This window comes from Merops nubicus, unplaced genomic scaffold (assembly GCF_000691845.1).
Source record: "Merops nubicus isolate BGI_N331 unplaced genomic scaffold, ASM69184v1 scaffold9061, whole genome shotgun sequence".
Taxonomy (NCBI): Eukaryota; Metazoa; Chordata; class Aves; order Coraciiformes; family Meropidae; genus Merops; species Merops nubicus.
Window position 1 is genome coordinate 1,816 of NW_008586190.1, and position 27,553 is coordinate 29,368.

At 42.1% G+C, this 27,553-nt stretch overlaps 1 protein-coding gene across 1 annotated transcript; it reads right to left on the reverse strand.

The window, feature by feature from the left end:
- Positions 1-3,334: 3,334 nt before the first annotated feature.
- On the reverse strand, positions 3,335-21,925 carry FBXL2 (F-box and leucine-rich repeat protein 2; the record flags this gene model as incomplete). Its single annotated transcript, XM_008948565.1, has 13 exons — positions 3,335-3,442; positions 4,004-4,216; positions 6,779-6,835; positions 7,076-7,120; positions 7,825-7,885; positions 11,398-11,528; positions 14,412-14,486; positions 14,682-14,808; positions 15,113-15,208; positions 15,294-15,362; positions 17,583-17,677; positions 20,229-20,303; positions 21,871-21,925. Coding segments are annotated over 13 exons (1,207 nt in total), but the record flags the coding sequence as incomplete, so codon positions are not given.
- Positions 21,926-27,553: the final 5,628 nt, after the last annotated feature.

Below are 27,553 nucleotides of genomic sequence, written 5' to 3' on the forward strand. Positions count from 1 at the left end.
TGCTGTATTTACAGTGCTGTTTCTGAAAGCCTGACACGCTTTTTCCCTCTCCAGCTGAAAACGGTGAAGGCTTCCACATCATCCTGAAGTGATGTTCCCACGCCTGTGAAGCGATCCTCCCACGCAGAACCGAGTCCTGCCTACAGATCACGAAGATCATCTGCCACCTTAGGCTCGAACTTCACCCTATAAGATGTTTCATATTGAAAACACAAAATGACCTTTCTAACGAGCTGTTTGATAGGTGAACTTCCTTATCACTGCCATAGCCAAGTGTCCTCCCGCGAGGGGCCGGGCCAGCCGGCGGCGCCAGCGAAGGTCTGTGCCCTCCCCTGAAATAAGGCAAATCACGGCCAGTAGGTGCAGCTTCTCCAGGCAGAGCACTCCCTGCTGCTCCTCGGTGGGGCTGTATCCAGTTGGAGATGAATGTAAAAGCTTATTTGGGGGCATTCACCTTCCTGCAGCAGCTGGCCTGTTCCTCGCCCGCACCCTCGGCTGGGTGTGGTTTTGGGTGTTAGCAGAGCACATACTGATCCGGGTGGAGACGAGGCGTCCGGCGAGAGTCACGCTGTCAGCACAGCTGCCCGTGTAAATTGTGTATAAGAGTGTATGTACAAGTGTAAATGCCAGAAGAGGGCTTTCAGGGAGCCCTAGACAGATGCAATATATGCATGCAGCAAACTGCATTATCAGTAGTACCTTGTCGGAGGGGGTGAATAGAAATCCCACGGGGTACCGAGTAATTGTGTTTTGCTTTAATGAATTTAATGGAACAGAATTGCCTATGCATCCTTTATGTTTAGTTTCCTAGGTTCTCTGCCGAGCGCTGCTGCAGTCTAACTCTTGGCTTGTCACAGGGTGGGGTTCAAAAGGGGAGCAGGGGGGGGAGGTGGGTGCTGGCACTTAGCCCGTGAGGGAAGGTGACCCACGAGCTGCTCCAGCAACACTCAACAGCTGCTGCTCGGGGGTCGGCCCCAGCTGTAGCTGCTGCTGGGGACAGGTCCCCCCCTCCCCGGGCCTGCTCTGAGCTGAGCTGTGGGTGCAGCTGCTTCCCCCTGTTTGGGGCCTTCCCTCCTGTCAGCTCCTACCCTCCCAGGGGAGCACTTCCCAAGGCGTTAAGTGACGGTTTCCCAGCTGTCATTTGGTGCCTTTGAAAAGTTCCACCTTGCTGTCAGGCTTAGAATCGTCGGCTTTCTATGCTGCAGTGTTGAAGGTAACTACTACTACAGCATGTGAAAAAGCAGCTGGGCTTTTCTCATTCCCTCTCTCACCACTGGCTCGAGCGCTTAGCAGAAACGCTTCTTAAAGCTGTAGCATTTTGAAAATTTAAATTCATCAAAGATAGAGGTTGGGTTGGTTTTTTTTTTTCCTACTATTTTTATTTTTTTTTTCTGCACTGAAAGTAAAATTTTATGTACTTCAACATTTCTGCCTATAAGTTGTTCATCTTTCTTTGGGTATTGTTTGGTCCTAGTATTTTCTTGAACTGACACTTGTGTCTTTCCAGCTCACACCGTATCCAGATCCAAATGTTTTATAAAAAGTGGAAAAATCCTTGATTGGAAAGTATCCAACTATCTAATTTTAAAGACTATTGAAAGTTGTACAGTAGTTTGTCCAGCTCACTTGAAATTGGAATTAAATTATGGCACCAGCAAATCGCTTTTGTTTTTTAATAAGATGTACACATTTCAATTTAAGTATAATAAATGTTTTTCAATAATTTTGTAAAGGTGCTCTTCTTTCTGTTTGCTTTTTTCCCCCCACATTAAAGCCATTTCATTGAGCTTCAGACCTACCCTAGAGATGGTGGCAGGGGAGTGATGGGAGCCGACTGGTACCAACCTTTATCCTGCACGGAGATCTCCTGCTTCTGACAGAGAAACCTGGTTAAATGGGAAATAACTGAAACAGATCCAAACCTGACATCAGCTGATTGTTTATTGACCTGTCCCATAGCAGAGTAGGTTCCATTTGGTTTTGTACATCTTTAATGCAATAGACTTACAAGGTTCATTATGTTCTTAGAAAAAAAAAAAATAAGTCAACGAAAGGCTTAACATCTTGACATACTGGTACCAGTGACTGAATAAAATCTGCTTAAAACTCCCCATTATTATAGCAGTAGCTTGATGGAGCTCAGAGTGCAGCTGAACAACTCTGCCCTGCTCTACAAAACAAGCCCCCCCTGGCTGCTTTTGTAGGAGTAGAGAAACCCACGTCCTGCCCTGGGAGATGTGATCAGCCTCAAAAAGGCACCACCTCCATTTCCCTTCCCCGTCTGTGGCTGTGGAGCAGGACCCCAGCCCAGCCCCCGTTACTCACGAGCCTCTCACGCTCCCTTTGGAAGGCAGCTGAAAACTGGGGGCACACACCATTGCAGGGCTATGCAGTAGCAGCTTCTCCAACTGCTTTTGAAGCCAGTATTTAGATCAGTTTTCAGTAAACACACAGGCCCTGAACTCTTAAAACGTACACACGCACAATCCATCTTACACAACAAAGCTTTCTCAACTCTCAAGTAGTTATCTCAGATAATATTAAAAAATTTCTGTTTTCTAACCCTCTAGCACTGACAAACTAAGGATGAAAGCATGGCCTTAAGAGTTAATACATAGATATTATTATTCTTACCAGTCAGAAGTTGTCAGCTTCTTAAATAACCCATATGTGAAGAGTTTGGCTCTCTGCCTTTGGAACACCACAGGTTTGGTTTGGTTCAACTCCTGCCTACAGTTCTAATCCCAGCTGCTGGAAAAGGGGGGGCAGGAAGCTTGCCTTGCATCCCTCGCTCCAGCATTGCTGCTGTGACCCAACACAGACTGAACAGCACCAAGCCCCAAACCTTGGGAAGCATCTCTTGAGGTACCCCCTTACCTTTTGACATGACTGTTACGTCCTGGATCGATTAGACACGAAGCTGAACCATGGAAAAGTTGAAGCAGTTTTGCTGTAAGAGCTCGTGGCTACCTCGCCAGGTCCTTTTGGTTAACGTCTGCTAAAGCTGATTTGTCCTTAACCCTGCTCTGGGGTGTCGTGTGTGCTCCAGAACAGCAGGTTCAGTTCCTCGGGGGGACCCACCTGAGCCCCACATCTCGTCACAACCTTCACCTGGAGGGAGCTCCCCACACAAACCAAAGCCTCACACCAGCTTCAGCCGCAGCTGCACGTTACCCTCAGAGAGTTTTACCTGGGAGGGAACCGAACGCTTTTTCTTGTCAGGAATCTGGAAGGGCAGCGTGAGGACGGGCAGGAAGCTCCTCCTTCCGCAGGGTCGCGCAGGCCCCTTCTGCAGCAACGGCCACCTCCCCCTCTGCTGGGGCCCTGCTGGCTGTCAGAGCAGGATGCAGCACCTGCAGAGCCGCTGGCCGCCGCCCCCCACCGAGGGCGGGGGGGTCACCGGGGCGAAGTAGGCGTGAACCTTCACGTGAGGTAGGTGAGCCTGCGGGGGGAAACCTGGTCACAGCCAAGGAGAAGCAGCAGCAGGGCTCAGGCACTGCCAGCCAGCGGGCTCTCCTAAGGGGGTTAGCTAACAAAGCTTCTGCACCACACTGGGCAGTATCCGAGCTGTCCTCTCCTGCCGTGGAGTCCTCGTGTCCTGTCCAGCACGGAGGAGGAGATTTTGTCACTGCATTCTGGGACCTCACAGCCCTACAACCCACTAACTCCAGTCTCCACGCTGCTGCGTTGCTATTGGCTCTGCTGTTAATGTATACTGTAGCAAAGTTAAAGAATTCTGCTACACAATCCTAAAAACACAGAAGCCTGTATTTGAAAACCCCTAGAAAGCAGAAGATGAGCACTCAACAACCTGCCAGCAAGTGTGTCAGAGGTTATAAACAGGCTTAGACAATTATAACTGCTCATAGAGAACAGCTCCACTTCCTCCCTACAGGTAAGGACCTAGCAGAAAAACCCTTTTCCCATCCTCCCACACCCAGGACAGCTGCAGGATTCCTGCAGTCCCCCCCACTGCCACCAGAACAAGCCAGCAGAGCCCTACCCTGATGCGCTTGATTCCAGCTCGTGTGACCTGCTGGCAGTCGTACAGCTCAATTCTCTCCAGGTTGTGGCAGTTCTCCAGGTGTTCCAGAGTCACGTCAGTGATGAGCAGACAGTTGTCCAGCTCCAGCACCTGCAGCCTCTCGTGACCACACGTACTGTTGCTCAGATGAAGGATCCCATCATCCGTGATCAGTTCACAGTGAGATAAGCTCTGGAACAGAGGCAAGCATTAGCAGCAGCCCTCCCAACAGCACGAGGCCTCTTCAGCCTCCTTCCTTCTCGTGGTTCAACAGTTACCAAGAGTTTGCAGCTGAAATCCAGCAGAGTAACAAAGGTGTTTCCTACCCACCCAAACAGCTGTACTTTATTTTTAACTTCAAAATGAGTCCCAAAATGTGTCACTGGCAAAGCTCCTCAAGCCCCCTGTGAACAGCACACCTGTGCCAGACACAGGAGAAGGCTTTAAAGGAGGATCAAGAATATGCAGGAACAGATGAGGATCTCCTGACAGGAGTGTCACAGCTACCCTGTTTTCCTGCACACCACCAGGACCAAGCCTCTGCATGTGCAGACAGATGAAGAACAGAGTGGATGATGTGCCAAATAACCATTTCAAAGAGCCATGAGGCACCTGGGGCTGCACGTAGAGGGAGTAAAGCAGCTCTTGTCCAGAAGCAGATCTGCTCTGCTTGTCAGCCATAGCAAACTACAAAATTCTGCTCCATCTATTTATTTAAACCCTTGAATTTGAGGAGCATGGAAGAAGCTGCAGCATGTCAGGCAGTAGCACCACATAAGGCCGTTTCCTGGTTCCTTCAGGGAATTCATGACTTGTGGAGAAGCAGTGATGACAGCCACAGGAAACAGCCTTTCCTGGGGGCAGGCTTAGAAACTGCTCTCTGTGGCCAGTGGAATGAGTGTCCTCCATCTCCTGCACCAAAACGTGCACAGAGCTGGGAACCCTCAGCCCAGACTGGTATCCAAGTCTCTCAGTGACTCATCCTGAAGCAGAATTTCCTTGCCACAAGTTTTCTGTGGACAGCAAGTGATGAAGGAACACTTGCAGGAACCCAAAACTGCTTTATACCTGCTGCTCAGAAGCACCTCCTGCCAGTCATCTCCATCAAAGGTGTAAGCCCTCCCTTCTCCCTGGCCATCACACCTACCTTCCCCCATTTCAGCCTGGGGACCACCACCTCACCTTATTTCTCCTCAGCTGGTCACAAGCATCTCTTGCCTGCTGCCAGACATGCAGGGTCTGTCCTGCCCTTGAGAACAACTTGCCCCTCAACTCTTTCTTCTCCTTTGCTCACCAGGATGAACAAGCCACCACAGGAGCTTCCCCTGGGCTCCAGCTCCTCCAGTCTCACCCTCCCCAAACAGGAGCAGTGAGCAGCTGGCAGTTGCAGGGTTAAAGGACGTGTTTAGCAGACCTGGTGCCTTGAGGAAGGACAGGAGGATATGTGAAGCCAGCAACACTGCTACCTAATTAAGAGTTTTCTGTCCCAGGAAGTAAGCAGCTTATAAAATCAGCTCTCCCGAGACACAGTTTGGTACTGAAAGGACAATACAGGATGTACAGCTGAGCTCCTGCAAGTGTGTGAAACAAATACCCCAGGTAATGTGTACTTTGTACCACATAAGCCTGTTAGAAAGTGATAATAACAGGGAATTTTACAAAAAATTCCTTGAAATCTCAGAACAAAGAGATACAGTCAAATTATTTTCACACATCAACAAAAGCCTGGAGTTTTTCTGGCTCCACTTGGGATCACAGCACAAAAACATCTCCACTGCATAAGAACAGAAAGTGTCCCCTATAAACAGCTCCACATCTCTTGACAACTCCTTACAGAAATGAGGGCAGACAAATAAAAAGCAAAAATAAAAAACAGCAATGAAAAATGGTGAGCTAGCTCCTCTTTAAAAGCCATCTCTCCTCACAGTGCTACCTTAGTAACACTGAGCAACACTAACCACAACACAATTTAATTAAGGAAGCAGCAGACCTCCCTTTAATCCCATCTAAGAACAGATTATAAAGATACTTGTTCTCTCTCACAGATTTGAAGCAGTTTATAAGAAATCTACACTTTTAGAACAACTGGCCCTAAACACAGGAGGCCTGTTGTAAGGACATGGTAATTCTGGAGCACCCTGACTGATGAACAGCCAAATTTGTGTCATTTGAAATTGGTTATGAAGTCCTGAAAGATCTAAGCAACCACTCCCTCGAGAACATGCTTTGAAATCCAGCAAGCAGGGTGCCCCACCAAAGGCACCTCATCCCTCTGGGATCAAAAGCCTTGGTCCAAAACCCTTCTGTAAAATACTGTGTAAATGGAATCCCTGGGAAAAACTGCCTGGATGATGCAAAACTGATCAGCAAGTGACCACATTTATCTTCAGTGGGTGGCTTTGTTTCTGCAGGATTTGATGTCAAGTGTCATGCTCCCTGAGAAAACCATTGGTGAACACTTCAAAGTACCCAGAAAGGAGCTGAGTACTGTCAGCTGAACTAAGTAATCAGCTATGACAGATGTTAACCATACAATATGACCTTTCTGGTTATGACTCACTGATTTGGTGGGTTTTTTTTAATCACAGAATGTATGTAAATATTTTCATCTGCTTTTAGAACAGTTACAAAACCTGCAGATGTTTTGCACAGTATCACACTACATCAGGGACCTTTTCACACAGGGAGTGCCCAGCCTGGAGTTGTCACCTGTATGCTTCTCTTAAAGTTCACAAACAAATAGCTGCAACTTACCAGTGCTTGTAGCTTCGGGCAGTGTATAGACAGTTGTATCAACGTGCTGTCAGTTATCTGGAAAGAAAAGGAACCAAACAACCATAAGCAACAGACAGCAGGAGAGCTGAGCCTCCAATAAGACACCAGCCGGAGGTGCTGTTCCTTCAGGGGAACACCCAATGCTTCCCCAGAGAGAATTTCCCAGTGGGGGTGGTTATTTACTGTCAGAACCAGCACTAGGAACAGAAAGCAAAGCCCATGAACTGCAAGTGCTAATGCACAGGGTTCAATATTCCCTCTCATACTAAACCTCACCAAAACACACTCTTCCAAATCCATCTTCTCCAGCTCGTGGCAATTCTGAAACAAAAAAACAAACATAAATTAGAAAGAAGCCTTAAAGACAGTTTGATTTGCCTCTGAATAGTGGAAACAGTAAAAATGGGTCCACTTTAAGGCTGGGAGAAAGCTGCACTTTGCATTTATACAAGTATTCTGAGAGATCCCTATCAAGCTTTCAGAAGTGCCTTCAATACCTGCTGATGACTCAAGGCAGTGGTGTAACCCTGTGCTCTGGCAGCAGGGCACAAGTCTGAAGCATTTGATACCATCAATATGCTCACATTACACATCTACAGTATGAATCAGGGCACAAGTGCTTATAGTTTAGTATGTATAATAGGAGAATATTTGTAACCTAAAGGTTTGCTCAGAACCATCTATTATAGGGTGATTTTTTGGGTGTCAATGCTACAAGGGTATGTGTCATCTTCACAGGGGAAATTTGTCTAGAATAAAGATCACAAGTTTAGAATTATGTTAAACATCATAAATTGCATGGGAAAAGAATTTAAAAATGAGGGGGAAAAGTGAAAAAATCAATGGTATGTGGCAAAATAGATGAAGTAACAGCTCTCAGTATAATACAGAAATAATTATTTTAGTGCCCTCTTCCACTGGGTTTTTCCTACTTTATTTTGCTCCTCCTCATACCCTAGGTCAGCTCCTGCTGCTCAGCAGTGATGAGCTCATGGTGAGCTCTGACCCTCTGGAGAGCCCCTTACCCGTGCTAAAAGGGTGAACCCAGCATCTGTCAGGTGGGAACATCTTGCAGCTTCCAAAATCCTGGAAAAGTTTGAAATGTTAAAGAAAACGTTAACGTGGACAACAGCAAATGCTTCTGAGATACAAATCTGCCTTGTGCAGCTCAGAGCTCCTGGCAGCACATGTAAATTGTACAGACAGGGCTATTTTTCACAGAGATTGGCTACCAAAAACCTCTAGGCAGACTTCTGATCCAGCTTATCAGAAGATTCTAATAGTCACAGAGCAGATTAAGTTCAATCCTCAAATCTTCTCAACATTTAGTGGGAAAAATGATACATATTTATGGGCATTTTAACCTCTTGTTTCAGCAAGATGGCATAATGCTCAAGTTTTCTCATGTCTGAGGAAAGAGATGAGACTAACTGCTGAGATAAGGAAAATGCAGATGAAGCCTACATCTAAAGCCTGTTCTCTAAACACAGGATGTTGGGAAGCCACAAAACTGAGCAACTGCTTACTAGAAATTCACTCAGGGCCTCTGCTGGAAGCACAGTGAAGCAAGTTACCAGAAAGCAAGGAGCTTAAAACCTCCAGTAAAAACAATCACCCACACCAAGGCAACCTCAAAGAAAACAAGGCAGGGATTGGACAGATAAACCCAACACTCTTCCAACAGGCACTGGGCAGCAGTACTGACCAAAAACAAAAGGGCATCTGCCCCAAGGAGCACCACCACGAACCAGCAACGTTTTGTTGCCTTTATTTTCTTCTTCTTTTTTAATGAACACTTTCTACTTTACAGGTAGAGTGTCAAGATGAACAAGGGGAAGCCACAACACCATGGAATGAGCAGCATGAACTACACACAACTCACTCAGTCAGTGGGGAGGGGGCAGGGAAGGATGGACAGAAAACCTCTCACTCTGGTGACACTCAGAGGCATCCAGATCCTTCCAGTGGTTTAGGAGGGCGTTGGGAAGCTCTCTGGAGAGAAGGTGCAAAGGGAAAAGCCAGGCTGTGTGCACAAGAACACCACAGCTCCACCAGAAGCCAAGAGGTGGGACTGTGGCTTTGCTGGGTCAGCCTCTCCCAGGCCAAAAGCAAGAGCAGGGCTGATTTCTGAGGTAAGCAGCCCACAGGACACACCTTGAAACCCCCATCCAGAGTGCTGCTCTTCAGCAAGGGTCAGAAGTGTGATGGGAACTCAGGAACAGCCAACAGAGAGGTACAGAGGGGGTACCCCCTCCTCCAAGATACCATAGACATTTATTTCCCACCCAGGGATTGTCACAAAGTACTTGGCACAGGAGCCTGTGAGGCTCTGTGAGACCTGAGAGCAGCCTCCCCATTCCTAGAGAAAGCCATGTTCTCCAAAACAGACCTCACAGTTACCTCCACTGTCTGCAGAGGTCTTTTCATAGATTCACAGAATCATTTTGGTTGGAAGAGACCTTTAAGATCACCAAGTCCAACTATGACCCCAGCCCTGCCAGGTCCCCACTGCCCCGTGTCCCTCACACCACATCTCCAGGGCTTGGAAACCCCTCCAGGGGTGGGGACTCCACCACTGCCCTGGGCAGCCTGGCACAGCCCTGGGCAACCCTGGTGGGGAAGAAATTGTTCCTCAGGGCCAACCTCAACCTCCCCTGGGGCAACTTGAGGCCATTGCCTCTTGTCCATGTTCACAGCTGGAGTGTCCCTGCACACAGCAGCTCCCTACTCCTCATGAGTTAGCAGCAGGTGGGAGAGAACATCAGTGGGGATAAAGGCAGTAAGGTCCCATTTTCCACACCACCACCTAGGCAAAGACATTCATGGGTGCTCTTCTTAGCAAGCCTCGCCAAAACACCTACCAGTAGTTTAACACTAAAAAGTGCTACAACAGAAAAACAGAGAAGGTATCAAGCACCTAGATGAGGAGATATTAAAAGGCATGAGAAGACAGCTGGCAGCTCTATCTTGATGTAGGGGAAAATAACAGCTGAAGGGAGCTGGTCAAGCTTAGGATTTTTTTCAAGGAGATGTTATTCCCAAGAGGTGACAGCTGCAGAACACAGCAGTGTCATGGAAAGCAGCACAGTAGGACATCCAAGACCCTGAAGTGAAGTGAGAGCAGCACAGAGAAGACTCAAAAGCTTTTGAACAGTGTCAGCACATCCAAGAGAGGCAGGAGAGTTTTCTCTCATAGGCACCAAACCACTCAGAACACGGGTGGAATTACGTTTCCCTTTCTTTTCCGACCTTATTTTTATCAAGTACTCTGCATACGTGATCCCAGAAGCCTAGCAGGAGGCAGCTGCAGCGCCTGCTGTTGCAGAGCACTCCTCTGCAGCGCTGCCTGCCCCGCTGCTGTTCCTCAGGAGCACGGCAGCCGCCTTCCCCCTGCCGGCACAGGCAGCGGCTAGCAGCTTCCCTACCCAGGGCACAGCGGCTCCTGCCAGAGCTGCACTGCCCCTGGAAGGAGCTGCGCAACCGACAGCGCTGTGCGCCTCCTTTCACTCCCAATCTGAGCTGTGAGCCGAGAGGAACTGCGCAAAAAGCTGGGGAATAACAGCGCGGCTTTCTAAGGAACACAATGAAGGGTGTCAGGAGGCTGCCGAGCCCCTAACACTGGCACGTGTAAGCTCCGGTGGGTACAAGTGATGGCATGAAGGGACCTGCCACTCAAGAACTGGCTTAAGGAATAGATTTCCTGCAGCAACAAAAGCAACTTCCACCCCATCAGCTAAAGGAACACTGTGCCAGCATGCTGCATGCTGCCATTTACACCTAGCTTCCCCTCATTGTCACACTCTACACTTTCCTCCATTTATCCATGACTGGAATTTTGACTCCTGCACATTTCTGTCAAAAAAGGCAATTTAGTGCAATCCAAAACGCTTTTAATTTACATGAAAATTAGACCTTACAAAGAGTATTATGTCTCTGCAGAGATCTGCTGCATGACTGAGCTCTCACTAAAGCTGAAGCTGTCCTTGCTTCTGAGAACACCACCATAACACAGACGTTTGTGTAAATCACACCCACGTACAAGTTTGGATTAGTTTTAACTAACAAGCCCTGTTATTCAAAACATAGAATTTAAGACAGCCAGGATGTACTGCAGAGCATATTCTAAACACATTGATAACAAAAGCTGTAAATATAATCCTCAGGTATGATTTAGCTATTTTTTTTCAAGACAAACGACTGCATAAAACCACATCAGAGTACAAACATCACAAGACAGCACAACTACAGATGCTTTTACCTTTTAAAAAAATAATGGGCTTTATAGCTTCTTTTCTTCTGGCTTGTAATTAGTACCTAAAATATTTACCTAGAAGCACAGAATTGAACTGCTAGGTTCAATAGGTTTTATTTGTCATGTGTTAATTCTTGTTTTTCCCATCCACAGCAGACTACATTCATGGGCTAGTTACAAAGGACCAGCTCTCAAGTTCATATTCAGCTGGTACCTCTAACAAGGTTCTGATTCCAAAGGTAACACAAACACCACAATGCTGAATTACACCTGTGGATGCCAGTGACCATCTCTTAGATCAGGCCCCTAACAACATGACCAATGACATGCTCAGGACAATACTCACTTCAGCCTTGGGCAGTTGAGGCCAAGTGCAGTGAGAGAAGCATCTGTGAGGTTGCTACAGCCTGAAACACAGAGGGACTGAAGTCTGTGGCATCCTCTGCAGATTTTTACAATGCCTTCATCTGATATTTGCTGCAACACGGGAGAAGGAAGTTCAACTTACTCTGTTATCCATTAACAGCTAAGAACAAAAATCAAGGCATATTACTGAATTTTTAGTGTCACACTGGGCACAGCCATAGCAACCTGGGCATTTTCAACCAAAAAGTACCATCCTGAAACCATCTTCATTGATAACATTGAAGATCACACACACAAGTCCTACTTGGTGATGTATTTTTACACAGCCCTCAAGCACAGCTCAAAGGCAATCTGAAGCACAGAGTGAGAGTTGTTTGTTGCCTTCCTTTTTCACTTTGCTTTTGGTTTATAATTTTCACATCAGTTTTGTTTTAAATTGCAGCTGTCACTGTGTGAAGTAACTTGTAGTTTATAGAGTTTGTCTCTTTCATACCAGTGACTGTGTAAGTTCAGGAACAGTGCAAGCAAGAGCTTAAAGCTTGACAGCAGGAGAGCTTACTACCCATTTTGCCATGGAACAGTAGGACTCCAGGGTAAAGTCCTTCACCTCTGGAGAATTTTCAAAGCAAAAAGTACAGCTAAACAATTATACAGAATCCATTATTTATGGAAAATAAATCATAGAATCATAAAATTGTTTGAGTTGAAAGGGACCTTTCAAGGCCATCTGGTCCAAAAGGGATCTTTCAAAGCCACCTAGTCCCACCCCCTGCAGGGAGCAGGGACATCTGCAGCTAGAGCAGGGTGCTCAGAGCCCCAGCCAACCTCCCCTGGGATGGTTCCAGGGATAAATGTAAAAGTCAGGTTTGCCCTCCCCTATTTTATGCTAGATATTCTGAAAAAAGTCACCCTGAATTTGGAATATGAATTTAAACCTTTTCTCTTTGAAAGAGGAACTGCAAGAAACAGCTCCAATGCAGCTGCACACAAAACAGCAACAGGAACTGGGTTATTTGAGGTGTGTCCAAATATTTTCTTCACAGGTCTTCTATTCTGGAGAAAGTATTCTCTCCTCCTCTCACCACTCCTAACCCCAAGAACTTAATTTTTCTCTTGAATGACTAATCCCTCATGATTTAACAGGTTATTTTATTACCTGGCCTAACATTACTCTTCCATTAAGAACAAAAATCTCTACTGTATTTTGAATTGAAAATGCACATTCCTTTTACAGGCTACTCATCTAGGTGGGCTAATACTAATATAACCTACTTCTGAAGCTATTATCCCAAACATTACCTGTCAGAGATGAAATCAAGATGAGGAATGGCAGGAGCTCAACACAAAGAGATCCCCTCGTGCTCTCCCCCATCCCAGCACTTTCTAGTATCAGAAGTTTGTATTTGCAGTTTTTTTCTGTCAAATAAACATTATTCTAGACAGAAAGCTGTAAGTCTTGTCTTCTTTTTTGTGGATCCAGAAGGATTTGCATCATCTATAGATAAGAAGAGATGCTGCTTTTTTCCTTTCTTTTTAATTGAAAGTCCAATATCAATCAGGTATTTCTGGACTCCACAAAACCATGTTATTTTCTGGACCTGTTCTGTTACCTTTGAGAGATACTCATGACACTATTATTTGGCAAAGGAACTACTCTGGAGGCAAGGACTATGTGAATTTCATGCTGCTGCTGAAGCTGAACAAAACTCTCAGGCTATATATGAAAATTTTCCATTCTGGAATTGCTTATGATTTCATTGCCTACATCTCTCTCAGGAAAGTCCTCAAAAAAACCATGCACATCCCCAGTTTCTAGAACTTTTCTCTAAAGATAGTGCCTTTCAAATGTGCAATTTCCAGAGTAAGCATTCCACACTTTCCAGCTTTCATGTCCATTATCTTTAATTTCAGACTAAAGAATCTGAAAAGTGTCTCTCTTTAACTAAACATCTGGCTTATGGAAGCTCAAGCTTTGCAGTCATACTGTTCTTAATTTCTGCAATTTTTAAATGTGACTTTGAATGATCCCTAACACTCCAAAATGTTCAACACTTGAAAGAAATCTATGAGCTCCAAAAATTTTCATGCAATCCTAAGAAGAAACGGCCTCATGCCACACTCATTTAGGAATAATGTATAAAACAGATTTGGAAGTTTTAGCCTAGGTAGATTTTTATTCTGGCAATAAAACTGTTGAAAATTTTCCAAAAGGAAAAAAAAAAGGGGGGGAAAAATCAACAACAAAATCCAACTACATTATTCAAATTTGTGTGATGGAAAGACTGAAATTCTAGTTCTTTTCAGTATTTTCTAAGATTTACAGCCACAGAATGACTTAAATACATTTAAAATCTAAAAGGAGACCTTTCCCATTCCTAAAAAGTCACATTGGGAACAACAAAAGTAAAGATAAAATACAGCAAATTTAATTTTTTGGGTAGTAAGTAGAATTAAAAGCACATAAATCATTCCCAGTCGTTCCATTACAAATGGATGTGTCTCTTCCATTCCTACTGAAAAACACACCCTTCTCCTGCTACTTAGATGGTTCTGAATCATTTTCAGTTATGATGCCATTAGAATTTACTCTCAATTACATAGCCCAGAGTATGATTTCTGCTCAATTAGGAACCTTAAAATTCTGAGCAGACCATAATGTTTGACCTTAATGGATGGGAGAACAAGAACCACATCTGGAGCACTGCATGGTTTGGTGCAAACACTTAATGACATTTGAAGGGATGCAGTTAATTCTTACTCTAGAGCTTGCTACAGTTAAAAGATATAATGAGGGGAAAAAAAATAACCTAAGACTCCAAATCCACATTGAGCTGTAGAAACAGGGAGCTCATTCAAGACCTCTATTACACCCAAAACCCTGTACACTGCAGAGATGTACTGTTTGAATCATTCAAGTGTGAAGCAGATCAATTCACAAGCACTCAAAAATAGTTTGATTTAGGGAACGTGCATCACAAATCTTCAAATACTCACTGTACAGGATTGCAAATTCAGGATTACAAGTTCATGACAGTGATTCTGAATGTGTTTCAATGCTTCATCTTCTAGCTGTATTTAGCAATTGAATCGGAGACAGGAAAAGAAACAAGGAATTAAAAGCACAGCAAAACAGCCCAAAGCACGTACACATCTTGTAATACTGAACAAAAGACTATAACAAAAACAGTATTTTTTAATTCATGGAGATTTCAAAAACCCAAAATAAAATGTTATTCCTAAAGGATCACCCAAGCAGTTATGTACCTGTGTGCAACCTCTAAGAAATAGAGCTTTTAGTCCACTACACCCTTTCACCAGTGCTTCAATACCATCCTTCGTAATCTGATCACACCAGGAAAGATTCAAATGTTCCAGATTTCTGCAACCCTCACTGGGAGAATTAAAAAAATACATAAAGTTAAATCCAGCCTTCAAATAGTCATAACAGTGGGAAACCCAAATTAAACACACTGTTAGAAATTAATGATAGCCAGTGGACTGTGCCAGGCCTCCACAGCAAAGTCATGAGAAAAGACCACACACAAACATCAGTCTACACCCAAGAAGTCCTCCACAGAGGAGACAGGCAGTGCTGACACAAGTATTAAAGCTCAGCACTGATTTTTTTTTTTTACTTTATTAAAGGTTGAACAGCTCTTTAAATGCTTTTAACACAAAATGCTGAATCTTCTTACCTTAAGCCTTTCAAAGAGCTGTTTGTGATGGCTACACAAGATGTCAGATCCAGATGTTTCAGCTTGGAACAGAATCTGCTAAGACTGTAACACGTGCTGCAAAACAGCAGACACACTAAAAATACCTTCAGCTACTTCTTTTCCAAATTTTCCCAGCCAATAAAAAACCCCTTTGACTTACCTGTCAGTGATTTTGGTGCACCCATTGAGATTTAAGTGTTCGATGTTTCTGCAGTTCTGTGCAAAGGTCCTAAAGCAGCAACAAAAAAAAGCTGGAGAATTAGCATGGTGTCTGAAGCTGTGATCTGGTCACTAGAGTGTGCTCTGGCCCCTGCCTCCTGCTACCTCAGACAAAAACCTTCACCTGATAGCCACACAGTACACCTCAAACACATCTGTCCCAGTGGCTGCTTGCTCCTCTTCCCATTGCAAGTTTCTGTCTTGGGTAACTGCTGAAACCAAGTGGTGTCCTTCTCTCAGATACCCCTCGAGCAAGGTGTTTATTCCTGTCAGATGTAAGCCAGAACTGATCTCCTTCAAACACCTTAACTAAAAACATTCAGGGTATCAACAGAAAGTTTTAAATATTAAGCTGCTGGGGAGGGTTTCTGCACATCTCATTCCTGAAGCCTTTGTAGGGTTTATTAAGGGGCTCACTCCCACATCAAATGCAAAGGAACATACCTTGAGCAAATCAGAAGTGGGACCAAAGCTTATCAAACAACACTGTGGGGTGCAAATTAGTTATTTATGATTTTAGAGATTAAAATGCATAAGTTTGCACTACTGGGTATGAACTCTAAGATGACTGGAGCTATTATACTGCTCGAAGCCTGTATGTGTCATTATACTAATTACCTAGAAGAAACACACTTTCTTTTGATCTCTGCAGAGGAATATTTACAGCTGCAGTACATTTCAGCACACGGGTTTCATGCCCGTGTTTCCTCCAACTGCACGGATTTTACTGGCAGGGGTGGAGGAAACACAAAAACAGTTTTATCTGGAGCCTTGCTGTGGTTAACAGATCCGACCACGCACTCGGCTGGGAACAACTTCCTGGCTCTCCAGTGTGGATGGAAAACAATGGGGGGGGGTAAAAAACAGCAAGCAGTTACACTGGTGAGAGTTTCCACTTGAATTCTCAAAGCAGCTATTCCAAAATTCATTTACTGGAGGGAGATTTACAACCAAGACACTCTTCAAATCATGTGGAAAGATGCTACGCTGCAGAGGAACAGCAAAGTGCCTCTGAGAGTCCAGCGTGGGGCATGTCCTGAGAGAGCTGCCTCACACATTCAGGACTTCCAGAGCAAGGACCTGCTTCAATACTTGGCTGTTTGAAAACAACAGCTGATGTAGGAGAAGGATAAAAAGAGAAATGAGTATCACCTACAAAACTAATGGATCTGGAAACAACACAGAAAGCCCGTTAGGAAAAGCTGCTTCCAGAACAAGCATCTGAAAATTAATGCCACTGTTCTCATGCTAATATTTTGAAAGTCTTAAAGCTCAGGCATTTATCATTCATTTGTTAATCCCAACATAAGCTGCTTATATTTCAGAGGGGAACCATTTTTCTTCCTAAAGTGTCTTAGACACCACCACCCGGGAGACCTTCTTGCAGCCTTTCAGTACTTAAAGGGGCCTCTCAGAACAAAATCTCTGAGCTTTTATTTCCACCTAAGAATAGTCAGACTGAACACCATGCCCAGTCTGACAGTGGAGGGAATCAGCTGCAGAAAGCCATACCCCAGGGCTTCCTCCACATGTTCTCTGAGCACAAAAGCACTCGTGGCTTAGGGACCCTTTGGCTGGAGGCAGGAACTTTGGGTTCAAATACTCAGCAAAACACCCACAGAACAAACTGGCTGAACAGTGTGCATGTAGAAAAAGCTTAGGTGGATTCAAATGATCTTCTGCAGAGTTCATTTTATATCCTGGTGTGCAGGATGGCCACTGTCTCCCATTCAGAGACTCCTGAGATGCTCCTGTTGCCTGCCTGTTCTCAGATTGGAGCCAGAAGAGAACCCCAGACCCCTTCCAAGCTTGTAGGCACTCCATTGTATCAACCTTTACTCTCCCTCCTGTTTCTAGGTTCACTTCTTGTCCAGACTAGAAGATAAACTACAAACTGACTGATGCAATTAATATTGTAGGGTGCCAGAGCATAGGTCTGGAAACATTTTAACTGCTTGGAAAATGGGGAGATACCAACATAATAGTAATAAAAGAAAAAGGCATTTCTGAAAAGCACAGTTCTCCTTTCTTAGGTCATTTCTAGAGAATAACAGTAGCTATACTTGCATCTCAAACTGACATCTCATTTGCTCATTATTAAGGTACTTAATATTTAAGTACCCCATTTTGGCCATTAGTCAGCACTTAGAAATCCAAACCAATGTAACAATAATTGCTTCTGGTTTGGACATTAGGAAACAAGGATGTCTCAGTCTAGGACTATACTTACTTCAAAGAGGAGTCTCCAACACCAAGACATCCCCTCAGACTAAGTTGTCTCAGGAACCCACCACACCTTTTCGATATATTTTCCACAACACGACCCTTAAACCAAATAAAAAGGAAGATTTGAGTTTTATTCTGCCATAATATTGTAACCCAACTGAAAGTGCTGGGAATGAAGACCAGCCCCAGCTATACCCCACCAGAACTACCTCTCTTGGAATTTTTTTTGCCACTTTAAGAAAAAAACAGTTACCTGCTGAGAATCTCCATTCAACACTGATGACTTAAACAGGACTAACACCTAACAGCAGCTTTTATTTCCTTTTCTCTTTAAAAATAAAAATAAATTACAGGTCAATGGATTTTTTTTGCTTTCCTCTCTATAAAGGATGGTCAAAATTTTACTCTTTCAACTCTAATACTAAGGTCTTGGCTAGCACCATGAGAAAATATCTTCTTATCAGAGCTTGTTTCTTAGTCCATAAGTAACATTATCTTATATGTCAGCAGAATTTACACCAAACCAAACTGAAATCATACAAACAAGATGATGTATTATTTAAAGCTTTCTCATTAGTCAGAATTATTTCTCAGCAGAGGTGGAATAAATACCTTTACTGTAAGGCTAAAATCTTCAATGAATAACATATCATGCAAGTTCCATCTGCATTACAGAAAAAAAAAGCCAAACCCTAATGCATTATTCAAAGAAAATACAAAAAGAATGATCTATGTTTTCCCAAACTCATATACTTCTTTAAGCATGTAAAAAATCCAACAAACAGCATATTAAAGAGGCAACTTAAGTGTATTCAAATGTGTTCAGCTGTCTGAATAATTCAACGTTGCTCAAAAAACTAGTTCTTCAAATTACCCCAGCTTACATTTGGTTTCACATACCAAGAAATCTTAAGGCAAGTTTAACTTCAAGAAGATCTTCACATATCTTTGTGATAGAAAATAAACATTTTTTTTCTTTATAGGGTTTATTTTTCCTCACTTCATTCTCTACCACACAGTCATTAATATATAAAATCTCACAAAACCCCATTTTTTTGCTATTTGATAGTCTCAGATCAAGTGCTGCTTGCTGTTATGTGAACACCACCAGATAGTACAATGAGCAAAAAGTTGCCAAATACAATTAGCAGCTTTTACCTGTCCTAAATCTGTAAGTAAAAAAATATTACTAAAACACCTGAAGAAAAAACAGAGTTCATAGACACTGAATGTGAAAGCAGATCTCAATCAAAACTGTGTCATGTTACAATTCCTGGTTTAATATGCTCTTGTGAATAAATATAGGGAGTTTACATTACAGATGTACTTGTCTATAATATACTGAAGTAACTGAATTGCTCCAAACCACAATAGCTTCTCACAGCAAAAGAGGATCACAACTCAGTGTCACTCTTTCTCCTAAATCTCATGCTACAGAGTGCCTCAAAGGGTAACCCCACTAGGTACAACCTAAGACAAGCATATTGAAAACATAAAAATCCAATACTTTGTTTCTAAACAGCAAAAAGGCTTTAGACTTAGAAAATACCTCTAACAGAAGGACCTCAGACCTGTGGGGTTTTCTTTATTATTTCTCAGCAAATGAGAAACAAACATTTTTCTAAAGGCAACTGAAAGGATGACATTAAAGCTCCAAGCCTTCTTAGACACATTTAGCTAGAGAGAGATGCTTAAATCTTCTTCCTGCCTCTGTAAGATCCTAATTTTTAACTTTAGGATAGCAGAGGAGTCAGCAATAAAATTTTAAAAGAGCAGTGAAAAAATTTACCCTGTATATTACTCTCAAGTTTGAACCACAGTTAGCAAAATACAAAAAATCCACCTGGGTTTTATTCATGCAACTAAGAAACAAAAACACAAAATTCAGAGCAAATTCAGTACAGTATTTTAAATTTAATTTGTATCATCAAACAAGAAGTAATAATCCAGTTCAGATTCAATTAAGGAATTGTATTTCCCCATGGGTTTTTGTCTTCATTTTCAGATGTCATGTTTTACTCTCATGCAGACCTGTTTTTCTTGGGGAAGACAAGACTGCCCTAATCCTTTTGTTACCTGCTGGGAAGGACTTGAGTCCATGTGTACCTGCATTTCAGGCAAGCTTCAAAGCATATGAAACAAACTGTCATGAAATGGTACTCAGATACACACCAAATCAAACCTGAGCAAGTCAGCAGGAAAAAAAATTGTTTCAGTTTCCAAGTCCTGCAGCCCAGTGGCCAGAGAGCTTTCAGCACTAGATGGCACAGTCTCACAGACTTGGGACCAGCAGGGAAATGATCCTCTAGATCCTGAGGAAAATGCTCCTGAGGATCTCACTCCATCCAGAGGCACCATTTATACCTTTAATTTCTGGAAAGTTGCCACAGAGCAGCTCTGAATTTCTAGAGCCCTGTATGTGTATGATATACTGAAATTATCTGATATACAGCTGGCAAACAAAACTGAAATACTCATCCAGTGTGAAAAAAGGCAAATAGAGTGTTCTTCCCCACCTGCTCCTTCACAGTATTATTTTGAATTTTAGCCTTTAAAACCTTAACACAAGCACAGACTGTGATTTGGACACTCAAAATGGGTGATGCACTTAAACATCACCACAGGAAGGAAAAAACCCAAAGCCACTAACCTCTATATCTGTTTGAAAGTTAAAAAGGTCTATTCTTTGCCAGTTGCTTCCATCCAGAGCTAAAACATTCCATGCCTACAGAAAACAAATACAGTTTATTACCTTCAGTTTCCTCTTGGCAATTCAAATGTAACAAACTGAAACATAACACAATACACAATTTTAGGGACATTTTAAAAAGTATATAAATATAAAAAAAATACATTGTGGACATTTGTAATCCTACAATATCAACTAGTTAAAAACACAGTATGTGGAAGCAGATCATAAAACATGCAGGAAAATAAGAAATAATATGAATTATCTACATGGACACAGCAAGATTTAACCCTCCATTTTTAAAACAGCTTTTGTAAATTTGGCTCTTAAGTTACTTTTACTAGACCTATATGGAGAAAAGTAGCTGCAGATGAGATTCCTTCCAACAAAACCACTGGCTAATATTCTGAGAGGAAAAGAAACCTTTCAGAAAACTGCTGACTTTCCACTGTTAGGCTCAGGCCTTTCCTTTACATGTGCTAGGTTTGAAAATTTGTCCTTCAAAGGAAAGCAAAATAAAAAAGCCATAGAAACACAAATATAGTAAAAAAATAAACGTGGAAAAAAATATACTGCATCCAACTGACAGGTAGTTCTGAGGGAAAAACAACTTATTCAGTCAATTTGGCTTTATTTCACAGTTTTCTAGGCTTTAGTTGAAGGTTGTAACAAAACCTGATGTTAGTTGACTCACAAAACTTACTGAAGTTGCAGGCCAGGGTGGTAACGTGTGTAGGAATGAAATAATTGCATACTTAATTATATATTAAACAAACAAACAAGAAAATTCCAACTAACAAACAAAAAAAACAGCAAACCAAAACCTTATCTTCATTCAGAAAAGCATGAAATAAAAGGTTCACTCATGTCATGTAAGAATACACTTCATTGAATGAAATAGTTACATACTTAATTATATATTAAATAAACAAACAAGAAAATTCCAATTAACAAACACAAAAAAAAACCCAGCAAACCAAAACTTTATCTTCATTCAGAAAAGCATGAAATAAAAGGTTCACTCATGTCATGTAAGAATACACTTCATTGTACACATTTGATGCAGAGACAGAATATTGCTTATTCCAATTCAAGAAAAAAAAATCAAGATGAGCTAAACATAAAAATTTACTTAGTGTGCTTTCAGTACCATCTTCTGTGTGCCTCTTCCCTCCACTAGCAGTCCATCTACTTCACACCTTTTGTGCTTGGCAAGCAAACGATGGATCTACTTAGACACATGGTGCACATTAACTGAACTACATGGAATTTTAAGCAGAAAATGAGTCTGAAAAACAGTGTTACACAGCCCCATGCCTTATAAAAATAAATGCCATCGTGTCAAACTGGGCTTAATCCTTTCTCCAGATATAGAGCAGACATGACTGGATATCTTTTCCATAGCCTTTAAACAGGAGTTCAGTAACTAAGCACAGATCTGAACCCAAAACTGGACCCACTGCTTAGTTGTTTCCATAAACAAACAGAGAACAATTTGATTTGTTTTGACAGGAAGCAGATTGCCCCAAAACCCATAATTTGTGTGTAATCAAGAGAACAGCAACCCAAAGAACACCAAAAAACTCCCAACAGAAACACATACCTTGGAAACTTGTGCACACCGACACAATGTAACTATGTCCAAGAAAGAGAATATTCTAGGAAGAAAGGAAAAGGACAACAATTAAAATATTTCTTTATAAATTCAAATTAATGCATGGATTCACAGCTCTGCAGTTGTATGAGAAGACACCAGTTTCACAAGAAACAATTTAAATGCAAAATTTCTAAAGGGATTTCATGGTGACTACCAAGTCTGACACGGTCAGCATCTTTTTTTTTTATTTACTCTGCAAGAAACAACTACAACTGAAAATTTAGCTTTATTATTCTGATCATGGAACCAATTCCTCAAGGCTGCCAACTCAATAGTTTTCTGAAAGAAATTTCTCACTGTCAGAATGAATTTTGCTAAGGATAACTTCCAAACAACAATGAAATTGCTTCTCAGTGGAAAAAAACCCTGTATGCTTAAGCACCAGCTATAGATCCTATTCCACAACCATCTTCTATTACAGAGACTAAAAGATACAAAATATATGAAAGATGTTCCTGTAATTCACATATAAACTGTTACCTGCTTGCCAATGAACATTTTCAGTCATCAAAACAATGAACACTAATAACAACAGTAATATATGAACACCAAGGAGCAAATAACTGGTAAGAGATGTTGAATTTAATAATGTAAAATTCTGTTTACTATTTTCCAAGTGGAAATCAGAAGCTGGAGCTCAAAATGGACACCTACATCTTAAACCCTGTGATTTTTAGAGTAAACAGAAGTACATCTTACACATAAGAGCTTTGTGGGTGCTTATTATGATCACTTCAGATATTAGTTTTCCCTTATTTCACTGACAGATGAAAATATTTTGTTTCACCCTACAGTAATACCCATTCTCAAAAAAGAACAATCAGCCCTGCAAACAGAAGGACAGACACTTTCAGAAGTTATGAAACAATCTGTAAAACCCTGTGGGCAGCATTTCTGTGGATACCCTCTTCTGCAGTCACCCTTCTCCCTGCCATGAGGCAAATGGCAGATGATGAGCCCCAGGAGATTACACTAGAGAGCTGCAAAAGCTCCCTGGCTTGTAGAGGCTTCCTGACAGTACCACAGTCTGAGTGGACTCAGGATTATCTCAGATTTACAGAAGCTGAAGCACAGAAGACACTATTATTTACATTGTTATTGGTAACAAAGAATGAAAGGGTTGTGACAAACCATTTCAGGACACTAACTGAGGAATGGGACGTGCTTTAGAAGTGATGGATCAAGTCCTGCTGCAATTAGAACAAGAAATTCTACCATGCTGAATAAAGGGTGTATTTTATACACCCCCACTACTCTGAGTTGTCTGGCAGTCTGCCTTCATACTTGATTGTTTATTACTGGTAAGAGATTAAGGTTGTTGCATGATTTTTTGAGGAAAAAAAAAAGTAAATTAAAACCAAATGCAGAACAGATGTATTTATTTTTGCTCCATTCTATACAAAGTGATTTTTTAAAAGTCAAAAACTAGAAGTGGTCATTCTGTGCAAATTTAGTAAGTGTAAACATTCATGCCATAGACGTGGCACTTCAGGGCACGGTTTGGTGGTCATGGTAGTGTTGGGTTGATGATCTTAGATGTCTTTTCCAACCTTAATGATTCTGTGATGCTTTTATTTTTTTAATTTTTATTCTAAAGAAGAAATGTTCTTTCCAGGTGGTCTAAGCTGGCTCATCAAAAGAGATAACACTAAGTACACTGCAACCCAGCAAAATCAGAATTATTATTATTCAATTAAATACACAACAGGTAAGTGATGCCACTAAATCCTTGTAGAATTCCAAAGACTTATTTTGCCACTTTGCTTGTAAGCATTTTTTCCACACTTTTCTATTTATTTTTATCCTCTGTAGTACAGTCTTACCTGTGCATCACTAACACACGCTTGCCTCTCTGCTTGCAGTGCCACAGAACTACCAGCAAATTCTTACCAGGCAGGGAAACTAGCCAACAAGACACAAGACTGTAAGGTTTAAAGTCATATTAAGTTCTTGAAAGGCTTTGAAGTCTTTCAAAGTCTTTAAATGCCACCAGTAAACTGAGGCAGAGATGGCAACACTGCCACTGTCAAACATCTGGCAGTGTCAGAGTGACACTGGCTGGCACTCAGGGTGAAGGACTATGGCAGCAGGCATTTGTAAGCTGAAAAAGTGGAAAAAACTACCAAGCAGGCAGCTGATGGTTTTATAGCACTGCTGTCCTCTACGACCATAGCTACAGAGATGCAGCCAGCAGCAGGATTAATTTCCACTTAAGTCTTTGGCAGGGATTAGCACAGGGAAACTGGAAATTAAGTTAATAGATGCACAGTGAAGTTGAGGATCATCTGTTCTGATTTCCAGTGTCCCAGGCTATTAAATTCTCTGTGGTCATCCTGTGCCCAGCTCAAGGAGAATCCTCTTACCAACCATCAGAGCTCTGCAAGACTTTTCACCCCAGGCACACACCACTCTGGACACATGCCTCCAAAGTGTGGCTCTGGAGATCTACTGCTGTTAACAGCCCCTGCAGCCCAGAGGAGCTCCATGCCCAAGGCACAAAGGGTTGCAAATCTTAGTTCCTCAACCCCTCATGGTAAATCTGTATTCACCTCAAGCCTAACATCCAGAAAAGGATCTTTTTTTGATTTGAAAGCCTTCAAGAGATGGAAAATCACCACCTCCCCTGGTAGTTTGTTCCACTGGTTAAGCACTCTGTTAAAATGTTTGCCTTGTTTCCAAGGTGAATGTCTGACTTCCAGCTTTATGCTTTTTTCTACTTTTCCTCACCAAATTAAAGAGTGCTTTAGCAGTTAGTACTTTCTCCTCAACGAGTTTTAAAGCCACTTATCACGTCATCTTTAATTCTTTTTAACAATCTTTTCACTTCAGTTCTTTAAATCTCATTTTCTCTGCATGTTATTTTTCCAGTATGTTTCTTCAGATGTAGACAGCAGAAGCATGTGCAGCATTGAAAAATTTATTAGTAGCAACAAAGCTGTGCAAAGACAAAGCATTTCACTACCCCCACTTTCAGAGCTATTTCAGGCCACTGCAACAGCCTTTTGGGCACAGCAGCACACAAGACTCCTACAGTATCTTACCCCTTGCAAACCCGCTCTCAGGAAAGTCCTCTGCATGTTAGTACCAAGGAACTGCAGTATGGAAGAGTAAAGAGCACAAGTATCCCAGAGAGATAAAGCACAGCCTTTGCAGATTGGATTTTCCTCTTTCAGCAGGCTTTTCCCAGAATTTTCTGGAAGAATGCCCAAGCATACTCTCTGAACAAGTGACAGGGGAACAGAGCACCGGCCACTCTCAGTTCACCACCAACCATGTTTGAACACAGTCACAAGTCTCACAACTGCCACAGAAGCTGTCTTGTGTTTCTCCTAAACCACCATATACAGTAAATAAAAACATTACTACAATTCTTTATATGTGGAATTCTTCTCTTCTCCCTTTGCCCTTTGCATTTTACTCAACACCCTAGTTATGAGGCATCTCAGCAGTAACTTTAGTCCACCAGTAAGTAGAAACACCACAGTAAAGATACTCAGGCTAGAAAACACACAGATAAGCTGAATAATTCATAGCTGTAATCTGTAAAAATGGAACTTTGCACGCATAAGCTTATATCTATATGATTAAAGTAACAATACCAGTGCTGGTGCACTTCCAAACGTCATCAGTTTTGCTGGTAAATTCCATTAATACCTTAATCAATAAAACCACATAATAGTTGTCTTGGAAATGCAAATGGTGAGGGGTATTAAAAGCTTAAGGAGTCAGACAATTTTCTAGTTAAAAGTATTTTTTAGCTCATGTCTGGCAGGCTGGTTTTCAGCAGCATGTCACAAGAGACTCACAAACACCAATTCCTACATGAAGCACACATCCACTGACTCGTCTAATGCTTCACCTTCCAGGACAATTATTTAAACAAATCCCTTTTCACTAGGGATGTGCTGCCTTCTGAAGCAAAGCACCTAAACTAGACACCCTGTGAGACACTCCAAAACTTTCCAGCAACTTTTCCCCCTACAATTTCCACTTGTACTACTCAGGCTCAATGTCCTTCTAGGCATATCTACACACCAAGACTTTCAATAACAAATGTGGCACCAAAAAACGTTTCTTTACAAGTCAAACCTCCTTTTCTTTTGCCAAGATGCTTATTGGCAGAGAATCCTTACAGAGGTATTAGCAACTGCTAAAGAACAGGCTGTCTGCAGGATGCCCAACATCTGCTTTCAGTTGGAACAGAAGTCAGCTTTCTCTGCAACCAACCAGCTCCACTCTAGTTATAGGGCAGCATCTACCTTTTTATGGCCTATGCATTACATGCAAGATCATGTTACTCACTCCTGAAATAAAAAAAATTACTTTTTTGTAAAGTATGTCTGTATGTTAAACAACAGCAACATTTTCAGTGCCTAATTCTCTCAGTATCTGAAACAAAGTGCCCGTTCTGTTTAATTTAGCCCCAAACACACAGCATCCAGCAACTACATCACATGGTGACTTCTTCTGCAGGATCAGTTCTGCAGCTAACAGATACAATGACCTTATGCAAATCGTGGAGTAACTTCAGTCTGAAAATTAAATCCAGCAGGTAGCACATGAATAAATCCCCGTTGCATCTCTGATTTATATTTACTCAGCTATTAAAGATGTATAATGCAACTTCAAAGCTCATATTTTTGTAGACTTTTAGAAGTTAAAAATTGGGACACAAAGTTTACATACAGTAAATGTCCAAGGAAAGTTCAAACCATGAAACAGATGTTATCAAATGCTTCACAAAAGGTCAGATAGATGCTAGAATGTTTCAGCATCCTTGCTCAGCTCTCTCACTCAAAATAGTTGGTGGCTTAACAATTTTGAGCAGTTGTCTCATTGCATTGATTATCCTGATTCATTTAATAGCAAGACACAAGAATCGTAAGCAGAAAAAAAATGTGATGACTGTTATCAGAAGAAAATCTTAATATTTAACATCATGAAGTCTTTACTATTGGTTAGGAATGTCACTGCAGTGATTCCAAAAGGGAAGCTGAAGTAGAAAGTTTCAGAGTCTTTTCTTTGCTATGAGTTTTCTTTTTGGTTTTTTTTTTCCTAAATAAAAATACTCTCTCCCCTTTCCCAAGACATTCATTGAAGACCAAATACTATCTTCCAAACAAAAGAACGAGGCAGCTCATGTGCTTGAGCTACAAATGAAGTGGTAACAAGCTGAGAGGGCTCCCGACACCCTGCACACACATCCTTCATGCCTTCCTAAAATTGGAATATTTACAGAGGTGGATGACTCAGATTCCTAACTTTAAAAGCCCCATGGGTTGTCCAGTTTAATCACTTCTAAGTGCTGCATGAGTTACAGTGTTCTGTAATTTCTAGAAGCTTGAACATTAGCTTCATTAGAAGGATTTTTATCCAAGTTTTAGCTTTAGATGCTCTTGTCTAGAGCAGAGGCTTGCAGGGTGTTGGTGATGGCATCAACCAACAGACAGAATTCTGTGAAGAAATATGGGGCTCTCCTGAAGATTTCTGCATTTTCTGATCCAGGCTGGTGCTGGCTGCCTCAAAATTTGTGGCTTGGAAGGAAAGAACTTGGGGGTTCTGGAGAACACCATGTTGAACATGCCTCAGAAGAGAAAGCTGGGGGGGGATATTATGAATGTGTACACAT